This window comes from Prionailurus bengalensis, chromosome E2 (genome assembly GCF_016509475.1).
Source record: "Prionailurus bengalensis isolate Pbe53 chromosome E2, Fcat_Pben_1.1_paternal_pri, whole genome shotgun sequence".
Lineage (NCBI taxonomy): Eukaryota > Metazoa > Chordata > Mammalia > Carnivora > Felidae > Prionailurus > Prionailurus bengalensis.
Window position 1 is genome coordinate 48093627 of NC_057352.1, and position 12650 is coordinate 48106276.

Genomic DNA, 12650 nt, shown 5'->3' on the forward strand with positions numbered 1-12650 from the left:
TTAAAATAAGTGAAAAACTTTATTTTTAATATTCAGTGTTAATGATCTATTACATTCTGAAAACAATCCAGGGTCCTGAGTGATTACAATCTACCTTTGAAGGGCTCCTCTAGAGGGGACTGTCAGGGAATGGAGAAATGAAGAAGCCTCCAGTAAGCCTTTCTAGTCTGATAAAATTCACTACATTTTATTTTTGATATCAGTTGAATAACACATTTAAGAAGTTTATGAATTTTGTTTCTATCTGGAAGCCTCATATTTAAGAAAATTATAAGATATTTTAGGGAAGTGAAATCCAATTGAATGGCTTGCAACAAAAAAGTAACTTGGACGCTGGCAGAAAAACCCTTTTTTCTCAGCCCTAATGCAGGAATCCTGAGGAGGAACATTCATTCTCAAAGCGTCTCCCTTCATGCATCAGGAATCCTGGCTCTCATCTGTAAGGGAGGAACGCTCCGTTGGACCCAGGCAGTCAGGGCACACTGCTGTAACAACAGAGTGGCTTCCTTCTAAGAGAATCAGAATGTAATTACTCATCTAGAACTCAATCATCCAACTGCTTTAAAATCATTCCCCTGGGACCAAATACGGGGGGCAATGGCACGTCTCTTTTGGTGACCTTAAGTAGTTATGACAGGAAGATATTTCTACTGTAACATTGGACCTGCTACCCCGGATGTGTAATTCTCATCTCTCAGAATTTTTCTGGCTATGTAGCTATTATCATGATTACCTTACCATCTGGTAAGAGAGCCACACCATAAAGGCATCCCCAGACTTGCAATGTTGCTCTTTGTTGCAAAGGTGGAGACATCTTTTTCAAGCTCTCAGCTAACAAAGACTTACTGATTAAAAAAATGAAATGATCATCTAGCTTTGCACTGGTACCAGAGGGAACATTTGTAAAATCAAGTATGTGAAGACCATAGTTGTGTAATGTGCCACTTTAAGGGACACATCTTTTTGAGAGAAACAAGGGAGGTGGGTTGCCATTTAGGTTCCAGAAGAAGTCTCAGAGCGTTCCTGACCACAGATATTCAGGCGCGTCATTGTAATTTCTGTTCTGTGCTTGGCTGTCTTTGTAGTGCTTCTGTTCCCGGTAGCTCCGCAGGGCCAGCACTACGCTGGCACCGTACGTAACCACCAGAAGACAAGCAAAGGTGGCTGCTGCTCCATCAGTGCCTGCCAGCTGGCAGTTCATCCAGGTGAGACCCTTGCGGGCATAGAGCCGCGCTCTGGCTCTGCAAGTGTCTGTGGCATTGATCTGCAAGGCTACGTGGAGGTAAGTGCCAATGCCTACGCTGTAGCTCACTGCCGCCAGGAGGCTGAAGGCGGCCTCCAGCAGGAGCCACTTCGCCGACAGTTTGGTTAGACTTTTGGCTCCTTGGAGTAAAACGCCCATAGTAAGGACACCCAGCCCCAGAGAAACAGCCACACCGCCATATATCAGGGGTGCCCGGAGGACTGTGTACTGCTGGTCCAGCTGCCGAACCTGCTCCAGCTCGGTGCCCTCAAAGGGTGAGTAATAGTTGTTCCCAAAGCCGCCGCCACTGGTGAAGCTGGCACTGAATCCAGCAAGGACAAAGTAGGAGGCCACGATACACATGAGAACCATTCCATTCAGTATCACCTCCACTATCTGTACCACACCTAGGAGGAGAGAGATTCGGGATTTAACACTGACGTCACTCACACCCAGGAAAACTGTAGGTCAGATCAGAGAAGTACCACTGGGGCCCTGATTTGAAGGACACGGTCGGATTTAACATTAACATCTGTGGTTTTTGTTTTTTTCATACTCATATGTTCGAAAAACAAAATGCCACTCTGGGAAAAAAATTTTGTCAGTTTCTTAAAAAACTAAACATACTTACCATGTGAACCTACGACTGTACTCTGGGAGCACTCATCCTCAAGAAACAAAAACTTCGGGGGGCCTGGGTGGCGCAGTCGGTTAAGCGTCCGACTTCAGCCAGGTCACGATCTCACAGTCCGTGAGTTCGAGCCCCGCGTCGGGCTCTGGGCTGATGGCTCAGAGCCTGGAGCCTGTTTCTGATTCTGTGTCTCCCTCTCTCTCTGCCCCTCCCCCGTTCATGCTCTGTCTCTCTCTGTCCCAAAAATAAAATAAAACGTTGAAAAAAAAATTTTTTTTAAAAAAAGAAACAAAAACTTCAAAGTCCACACAAAACCGTGGACACGAAAGCTCACAGTAGCTTTGTTTGTAATAGCCTAGTGTCAGAAACCCAAATGTCCCTCGGTAGCGAGCGGTTAATCAGGTACATCCATACTGTGGAAAACCACTCAGCAATTAAAAGAGAAGGAGCCGTTGACACATGCAACAACTTGGGTGGATCTCAAGGGAATTATGATGAGAAAAAAGCCAATCTCAAAGGTCACACACTGTATGATTCCATTTATGTAACAGTCTCAAAATGACAAAATTAGGGAGACAGCACACAGTTCCATGGTTGTCAGGGGATGGGGACGAGTGGGGAGGGGTTGCATTGTGACTATAAGGGGGGGAAGCCCTCGGGATGCCTGATGATGGAACAGTTCTGTAGTTGATGGTAGTGGTGGCCACATGAATGTAACACATGACAAAACCACACAGACGGGAGTGCTTGTAAAACTGGTGAAGTCTAAATACGCTCAAGAGACTGTCAATGTCCCGGATACAGTATCACACTATGGTTATGCAAGATGCGGCCATTGTGGAAAACTGGGTTAAGGGTATTCAAGTTCTCTGTACTGCTTTTGTAACATTTTGCGAATCTATAATTATTTCAAATCTTCAAGGTTTTTTTAAACTAAAAATGACATGAAAAGGTATAAACTGAGGGAAAAAAATCACTCATGTCCCTGTCCACCCTGCTCTCTACCCCCAACCACTTTCATTATTTCCTGATGTAATTTTCCAGTGTTCTTTATGCAAATAAAAGCACACTCAAATCAGCATTTCATCACCCCTGCCCTGCTTTTTTCACCAGGAAGCATTCCGCACACATTGCTCTGAGTCTTGTTTTGTTCATTTAACTATTCCTGGAGATGTTTTCAGATCAGCTCCAACAGTGTCCACATACTTTGTTAAGTAGCTTCCAAAGTCACTGTGTGGATGGCCCAGTCTATTCAACTGATGGACACATGGGCTGTTCACTTGGGGGTTTCTTTTGAGTTTAAGGAATTCACAAATGCCGCAAGGCAGGAGGAATCAACAGGCGAATGGAGACTGATATCTTCTTGTCCAGGGTCAGCTTTCATTCATCATGGACAGAGGCCATAGCCTCTGCTTAGGTGTACTTGTGGGAGAATGTCTCCTGTCATTCTCCAGGGTTCAGAGATGAGAACTAAGAGGAAAGTACATGACCCCTCCAGTGGGAACACCAGGTTCACGTCCCCACACTTCACTGCTGGTGATCTTACCCCAGTCACTGACTCGAAGCCTCACACACTTCATCTGACGAATGAAGAGAACTGCCTGCCTGTCTTATCCCACAGGGTGGGGTGAGACTTGATGAAAGCAAGTACATGAAAATACTTGGAAAATCATAAAATGTTACACAAGTGGATGGTATTGGAAGGGGCTTAGTGAGAGACTTAAGAAATTGGACAAGTGTGGTTTCCCAGAAATCAGGAAACCTCTCTAATACATTAGACAGTACCACAGTGTATAAAAACTGGGCAGCTAGAGATGCCTGGGTGGCTCAGTCAGTTAAACATCTGACTCTTTAAAGTTTATTTATTCTGAGAGAGACAGAGAGAGAGAGAGAGAGAGAGAGAGAGAGAGAGAGAGAGAATGAATCCCAAGCAGGCTCCACACTGTCAGCACAGAGCCGGACATGGGGCTCAAACTCACAAACTGTGAGATCATGGTCTGAGCAGAAACCAAGAGTCAGACTCTTAACGACTGAGCCACTCAGGCACCCCATTATCCGATTCTTGATTTTGGCTCAGGTCATGATCTCAGGGTTCTTGAGATCAAGCCCTGCATCAGGCTCTGCACTGACAGTGCAATGCCTGCTCTGTCTCCCTCTCTCTCTCTCTCTGCCCCTCCCTGGCTTGCTCTCTCTGTCTCTCAAAACAAACAAAAACCTGGGCAGCTAAATACCAGTTTCTCTAACAAACTGGCTTTGCTGATCCTAACTCCTGCAAGGCCCACACAAATTCCTAGGAGGTCCATGGGACACAGCAGCCAAAGGCTTTAACGGTTGAGGAGCTACATTCCTCTTATTTAAATTTGAAGATAACATCAAATCAGAACTGCCCACTCTCCACCCAAGCACCATAAACTACCGGCCACTTGCTCCCTCTAGCAGAGCAAGTGAATTGGCCCAAATATCATTCTAATTCAAGGGGAGTAGTTATCCTCTACATAGAACACCTCTCTCTGCCTTGGCTTTCCTTGTGTACGTGTGTTAACATCTCTCCCCCTGAAGGGAAGCAGGAACACCATCCTTCTGCCAGATGGGGAAAGCTGTCCCTTCTGGGACAGATTCTGCCCAAATAGTAGAGTCATGATCCACACAGCAGGTATCTGCTAGGATGACATGAAATAAATCTAGATCTTGCCAACTAAGCCCCTGGGCTACAACAGTTGAGAGGAATAATGGTCTGTTGCTGGGTCCAGTGATGTGGGATCTGTTGAAGGAATATAGCCACTGAATATTATCACAGTACCAGCCAGGCCTGGCCTGGCTTAGCTATTAATATCAAACAGGCTCACCTATTTCCAACCTTGCTATTAGTGCAGAAAGATTCACAGCCATTAGAAGAGGAAAAAAAATGCTGACTTCCAGAGCTAGGAGTTTATCTCTATGGTGGGATGGGTCAAGTCTCCAGAAAGAGCAGAAGGCTCTGTAGAAGGAAGTGGAGACTGAAACAGACATGAGATTTTTGTTATAAATGGGGTCTTTCTGGGTGAGGCTGGTTTTGTGGCTGAACATGTAATATTCTGCTTAATTATACATCTATTTCTGGCCAACCGACACATGAAAAAATGCTCAGCATCACTCATCATCAGGGAAATACAAATCAAAACCACGATGAGATACTACCTCACACCTGTCAGAATGGCTAACATTTACAACTCAGGCAAACAGATGTTGGCGAGGATGCAGAGAAAGAGGATCTCTTTTGCATTGTTGGTGGCAATGCAAGCTGGGGCAGCCACTCTGGAAAACAGTATGGAGGTTCCTCAAAAAACTAAAAATAGAACTACCCTATGACCCAGCAATTGCACTACTAGGCATTTATCCACGGGATACAGGAGTGCTGTTTCGAAGGGATACATGCACCCCAACGTTTATAGCAGCACTATCGACAATAGCCAAAGTATGGAAAGAGCCCAAATGTCCATCGATGGATGGATGGATAACGAAGATGTGGCATATGTACACAATGGAGTATTACTCAGCAATCAAAAAGAAGGAAATCTTGCCATTTGCAACTACATGGATGGAACTAGAGGGTATTATGCTAAGTGAAATTAGAGAAATACAAATAAAGGATTTCACTCATATGAGGACTTTAAGATGCAGAACAGGTGAACATAAGGGAAGGGAAGCAAAAATAATACAAAAACAGGGAGAGGAACAAAACATAAGAGACTCTTAAATACGGAGAACAAAGAGAGGGTTACTGGGGGGGGGGGGTGGGAGGGGGGATGGGCTAAAGGGTAAGGGGCATTAAGGAATCTACTCCTGAAATCATTGTTGCACTATATGCTTAGATGTAAATTAAAAATAATAAACAAAAATTATATATATATATATATATATATATATATATAGTAAATGTGAAAAAACTGGAGAGCAAATCAAATTTTTTTATTTATCTTAAATAAAACAGAAACATGTGCAGTCAAGCCAGGCATAAAATAAAAAATAAAATCTCCTTCTCTCCAGAAGCAAATATTCCTAAAGCTTTCTTATGTACATTCTTGAAGAAATTTTCTTTTTTTTTTAAATGTTTATTTTATTTTTCAGAGAGAGCACACACGAGTGGGGAAGAGGCAGACAGAGAGAAGGAGACAGAGAATCCGAAGCAGGCTTCACTACTGTCGGCACAGAGCCCAGCGCTGGGCTTGAACCCACAAATCATGAGATCATGACCTGAGCCAAATTTGGGATACTTAACTGGGTGAGCCACCCAGGTGCCCCTCTTCAAGAAATTTTCTAATCATATACAAGCATATATTTCACTTTCTAAACCCAAATGGAAGTCACTTTTTAATTTGTTTGTTTGTTTGTTTGTTTTTGAGACAGAGAGTGTGTGTACATGGGCCAGGGAAGGGCAGAGGGAGAGGGAGAGAGAGAATCTCAAGCAGACATCACCTCCAAGTTAAAATTTTTCTTTGGATTTTTATTTGGCTCATGTAATGCAAAGAACATATTCATTTGTACCAAGAATATATTGTAATGTTCCAGAAGCCATAATTTAACATGTAATAGGACCCATTAAATTGTCTGGCCAAAAGTGGCATTCTACTGTTGGGAAAGATTTTACATTCTTTTATTCTGGATGGCTCCTGCCTCCCAGATGTTGGGTTGCATTCTTCATACAATGGCACATTTACAAGAGGTACAAAACACTTATTGAGCTTTCAAGGCCACTCTAAGCAGCTTGTTGGAGTAGCTTCTTTGCATCTCATTGAATTAATCGTATTCCTCTTTGTTCAGCCCACGACTACCTCCAACTTAAATTTTACAGGCGGTGTCTCCACAGCATCCATCACTACACCCTGCACCCAGAGCATTAAGGACGTGTAGGATCGGAGATCTCAGTGTGGAAGAACTTCGGGGCTCATCTGCTTAAAACAGTTGTGTTTAGAAAAGTTCAGGCTGAAATGCTTGTCTCCTGGTAGATGGCTTTTCAGGGACTTTAAAGATAAGGTTCTTCAGATTCACTTGGTCACCTCTCTCTAGTTAATCAAAAGTGCCTTGTCCTACAGCACATGCCTCTTCCTTGTGGGTCCCGACCTCCAGTTTTGTTCTGTTTCAATAATTGTGGGTCATCGCTCACCAAGAAAGAACTCTAGAACCCGAGTGTGGTACATCAGAGAACACTGCTCTGTGTAACCCAGGGCTTCATGCAGGATACCAAAGTCGGCCCATCAGTCTTCAAGGGCTGGCAAGTCCCACAGTGAAGTATTCCAGTATTCCAGTTGTTCAGAGTAACTACCATCACTTATATTGGGCAGGACGGTTTTTTACAAAGCCTAAAACTCCAACATCTCTGCAGGCTTCTCTTTCAGCTTCCTGACCTTTCGGTAACCCCTGATGGCCAGCACAGCCCCTAGAGCAAAGACCCCAATGGCTAGCGTAGCAAAGATTCCAACTCCTATGTCTCCCCCATGGAAACTGCAGCCGAAGCCGCTGTAGCCTTTGCTTTGGTACAGCACCTCCCTCTCTTTGCACACTGGAGAGGCGTAGGCAGCGGAGAGGTGGTGGAAATAGAAGTACAGAGCTGGGATGTAGGCCCCAGCAATGAGTACGTCCAGCAAGCCTTCGATCACCAGCCACAGGGGGCAGTGCCATGGGACCCGTAGGACACCCAGAACAACCAGGAGACAGCAGAAGGCCATGAGGGCTCCACCACAGGCCATGGCCACAGTGACAGTGGGCAGCTTCAGCTGGTAGAACTGGACATCCAGCTGCTGCGCTTTCTCCCCATCAGCACCATCGAAACCACTGTAAGCCCCTCCAAACTGGTAGTAGTAAATGCCCCCCAGGCTGGTGATGCCTGTGTAGCCCCCTGTGGAACTGTAAGACACAGAACTGCAGGCCAGGATCAACAAGTTCAGGAGAACCTCCAGCATCTGACAGCAGGCTGCAAAAGAAGGGCGTGTTACCATTTTCACAGGTGCTGTTTCAGACTTGGAGACTTCCACCTTGCTGCTCATCTTCCCTGCAGTAGCCAGCACCACAGCAGTCTCTTTATTCCGCGCACACACACCCCCTACCACCACCATGGGGAGGCCCCGATCAGCCAAAGCCACCTGATGAGCATTAGATGCTAGCGTGCAACTGTGGGCTCTGGAAATGATGCTGGAAGTACTCTAGGCTAGAAAGAGTAACTCTCAAAACAGCTTGCCCCTCGTGGGGTGCAGGAAGAGGGTGGGAGAAATCAGACCAGTTACCAACCAGAAAGAAAGGCATCCTTGATAGAAGGCAAGAACATTCTCAGCCCCAGCCCATCCATGCCAAGAAGACTAAAAAATAGTTATCTTCTCTTTAGATACGTTTTGTGGCTTTCTTCAGTTTGAAAGAGGAAACCTCTCCAAGTTTGAAGGAAATAACACAGAGCTTAAAAAAATACAATGAAGTCAAAAAATAGTATAGAAGTTATACATCAAAATGTCAACTGTGGTTCACATATATTAGAAACAGGAAAGATTAAGTCAATTAAACCCACAAAGCTTCCTGAATTAAAGAAATGTAATGGGTTTCATTGTTCTTAGATTTCAACTCAGTAAGTATGTTCTAAAGTTTAACTTTGTTTTCTTTAGTTTCCCTAAAAAGCAAATTTGGGCTGTGGTTTTTTTCTCAGGGCTAGATTCTCTTCAGGGCCCTTGGTTTCTTTGTCTTGAACAAGGAAAGAGCTCCAGCTTTTCCGCCAAAGTTGGCTGCTTTCCTTAAGACCCACTTCATTGAGATATAACTGACATGGAAGAAAATAACCCACACTGAATGTACAGCTTGTTGACTTTTGACAAACACACATGCCATGCAATCTGAGTCAAGATTCAGAATGTTTTCATCTTCCCAGAAAGTTCCCGAGAGACTGTTTGTGGTCAGTCCTTCACCCTCCTCCTCAGACAACCAGTGATCTGCTCTCTGCCATTAGGAATGAGTAGGTTGAGCTTTCTAGAAGTTTTTTTTAAGTTTATTTATTTGAGATAAAGAGAGGGAATGAGTGGGGAAGGGACAGAGAGAGGGAGATAGAGAATCCCAAGCAGGCTGTTCGCTGGCAGTGCAGAGCGCTACGTGGGGCTCAGTCCCACAAACCATGAGATCATGACCTGAGCCAAAATCAAGAGTTGGACGCTCAACCAATTGAGTCACTCAGGCATCCCTTTAGAATTTCATATAAATGGAATCATATCGCTGTGTGTGTGTGGCTTCTTTTCCTCAGGATTCTATAAAGCTGGGCACTTCTGAGCCGAAATTATATATCCTGAATGGTTGCAAGAGGTCAGCTGACTCGGGGTAGACTCCCAGCAGCTCCCAGGGGTTTAGAGAACCAGATTTTGTGCCTAGGTCCAGCTGGTGATGCCTGTGTGCTGTATGAAGCTGTGTTACATCTACATGTTCTGTAACTGGAATGATTCACTCTCAAGTATTATCTTAACACTCTTCAATTCCACCCCCCCCCAAATGCAGATAGCATTATTTCTTTAATTATAAAAGTAATACATACTTACTGTTAAAAAAAATATAGACAGAAACATATAATGTAAAGGTATCTAAATCCCAACCAATTAAAAAAATAACCACTGTGACCATTACTTTTTCTTCTGGACTTTTCTGTCATATACGCATAATTTTTCTATTGTTTATTTGCTTTTAGGTGAAAAATGGGGACCTACTCTACTATTATTTAACCTATTTTTTTCAGTTAAGAATATAGTGTGAACATTTTTTTCCATCTCAGCAAATATAAATCAATATACTTCATATTTTTAAAGGATGTATAGAATACCACAAGTTTAAATAATTCCAATGTAAAGAACATTTAGGGTTTTCCCAATGTCTTTGCTGTATGGGAACAAATATGTATATTTCTTAATACAGTGTGGGGAGAGCAGAGACCCTACAAGCCCCTTATTCCTATTTTATAGGTTTTATTTTTTATTTTTATTTTTATTTTGAGAAAGAGAAAGAGAACAAGCACAGGCTGGGAAGAGGGGCAGAGGGAGAGAATTTTTTTTTTTTTAATTTATTTTGGGGCATGTGGGTAGCTCAGTTGGTTAGGTGTCCGACTTTGGGTCAGGTCATGATATTGTGGTCCATGGGCTCAAGCCCTACATCGGGCTCTGTGCTGACAGCTCAGAGCCTGGAGCCTGCTTCAGATTCTGTGTCTCCCTCTCTCTCTGACCCTCCCCTGCTCACACTCTCTTTCTGACTCTCTCAAAAATGATGAAATATTTTAAAAATTATTTATTTTGAAAGAGAGAGAGAGAGAGAGAGCATGAGCAGGGGAGGGGCAGAGAGAGAGGGAAGAGAGAATCCCAAGCAGGCTCTGAACTATCAGCACAAAGCCTGATGTGGGGCCTGAACACATGACCCCTGAGATCATGATCTGAGCGGAAAGGAAGTCAGATGTTTAACCAACTGAGCCACCCAGGTGCCCCAGAGAGACAGAATCTTAAGCAGGCTCCATGCTTAGTGCAGGGCCTGAGAAGGGGCTTGATCCCATGACCCAAAAATCATGACCTGAACCAAAATCAAGAGTCAAACACTCAACCAACTGAGCCACCCAGGCACCCTTCCTTATTCTTATTTTAAATTTTACAGAACCAGAAAAGAATAAGCAGGGCTGAGAGAGATGCGCAATTAACCTGAATGCAAATGTCATGATTTGAGCACTACTGGTCGAAGGGGAGAGAGAAAGAGCAAAGGCAAAACGAAACTGCTCCAAACAAATCAGGGAGCCAAGAAGGAGAGCAGGAAATGCACCCAGGGAACTTGCAACTCCTCACCCGTCCCTCCAGACAATAAATGAGTACAACCTGTACATGCACATGCACTGGTGACCTGAGATACAAACGGGGACATTTGTACCTGCTTTTTGTCTCATCTTTAGTCTCAGCCCCTGAAGATTTTAGTATCTGAGGGGACTTGCTCATAAGTGAATGTGGGACCCCACTCTTTGTGTCAGTGTCCTGACTGTTCCACTGAACTCTTCCAAAGCATGGCTCACAGCCCCAACTCCTCGGTCTCCCTAGGAAGTCAGAGAGGGACACAGCTTCCTCCCCTCTCCACCAGTTTGCTGGAAGAGGACATGATTTCACCAAAGAGGAAGTCACAAAAGATCTACTCTAAGACAGGGCTGAAAATCTTCAGGTGGCCTTTATCCAGGCATGCATTTCCTGCTGGAGACAAGTTCCTACGTTTAATGGCTGTTTCAACACAACACCAAGTATTGTGTACTGATGTGGGTTTCTGCACATCCAGAATCCTTAATAAGCCTTCAATGGTTAGCTTGGGACTAGTGAACCATCCTTTCACTATCTTGACTCAGAAATAACCTCTAGGCCCAAAGCCAAATAGCCAGGAGCAGACAAAGCTAAATCAAGGTGCATTTGGGTCAGGAGCTTCAAGTCCTGCCCTCTCCTCTTGGTAAGATAATCACAGAGGAAAACATACTTCTACTGAGAAACCTGTTAACCAGCCTCTGGCTTATTCCTCTTATTTTTATCAGCAAGAAAAAAAGAAAGGTCAAGTGAGTAAACCACTTCAGGTCTTGGAGTTACTCTAAGTTTGTATTCCAGCTCTTCCACTTAACACCTGAGCTTAGATACCTCTCTGAGCCTCTGGAGTTACTAAGTGAATTAGAAGCAATGAGGTTGTGCCCGTATATGTGAACTAGAGTGCAGATTCTTGTATCTGGATTGCCTAGAGCTTTTTCACGAAAGTTCCATAGAATCTCATAATCATGTGCGTCATTGGAATGATCCTACAATACATTTTCAGGGACAAGTTCCTTGATTTCTCACCCTTAGGCTGAGAAGTTTTCCCCCTTAGTCATATGCGGCTTAGAAAAACTTCTCACCAAATCATGTGATTTGGGCTCACCCTGGCAAACCAGATTTTCTTCATTGCTGGCAAGGCCAAACACTCAGGTTTGGATGGGAACTCTGGGAACCACATTTGGAGCTGATGCATGATATCATTTAAGTGTTTTTGCTAACTGTGTGTTCTAGTAACTGTGTTTTTTTTCTTTTTGTTTGTTCTCAATGAAACAGTACAACAGGGGCATCTGGGTGGCTAGAAAAGTCGGTTAAGCGTCCTACTTTAGCTCAGGTCATGATCCCGTGGTTTGTGGGTTTGAGCCCTGCATTGGGCTGGGTGCTGACAGCTCAGAGCCTGGAGCCTGCTTCGGACTCTATGTCTCTCTCTCTCTCTCTCTCTCTCTCTCTCTCTGCCCCACCCTCACTCATGCTTTCTCTCTCTCTCAAAAATAAGTAAACTTAAAAAAAAAAAAAAAAGAACCAGTACAATAGAAATTACCCATGTTCTTGGTATATAATAAGGTAAGTATGGTTTCACAACATCTGTGTGTGAACTTGGTCTTAATGTACAATAGATTTCTTACTATGGATCTCAGTCAACAAATATTAACTGTAACATGAAATGCTACCAGGCTGCCCCCTCCAGGTGGTTCTAACTCAGCCCTCCCACAGCTGACAGCTCATAGCTGGTTCTGCCTGCCATTCTTCCACCTCTGAGGCCTGAAACCTGCCAGCATTGCTGCTTGCCTCGACAGACCCCAGGGCACATCAGAAGAGAAGCACCGGAAATCTAGCTGTACATTTCAGACGTTCCTACTCTTTTGGGGAGGCGGGGGGAAGGCGGGGTGGGGGGAATGAGAACCTCATTGCAATTATGGAAATGAAAATGCTAGGGACCCAAAAGGGAAATCTACTTGAATTT

At 44.1% G+C, this 12650-nt stretch overlaps 1 protein-coding gene across 2 annotated transcripts in view; it reads right to left on the reverse strand.

Annotated features, from left to right (window-relative positions):
• The window catches only part of MARVELD3 (MARVEL domain containing 3), a 16253-nt gene continuing 3603 nt past the window's right edge, over window positions 1-12650 (reverse strand). The window contains exon 3 of one of the 2 annotated variants that reach the window (XM_043599597.1): window positions 1-1650. In XM_043599597.1, coding sequence (XP_043455532.1) covers window positions 1013-1650 — 638 coding nt within the window. In that variant the 3' untranslated portion in view covers window positions 1-1012. Of the gene's footprint in view, window positions 1651-6336; window positions 7825-12650 lie in introns of those variants that run through there. The other variant, XM_043599598.1, reaches the window with a different exon arrangement.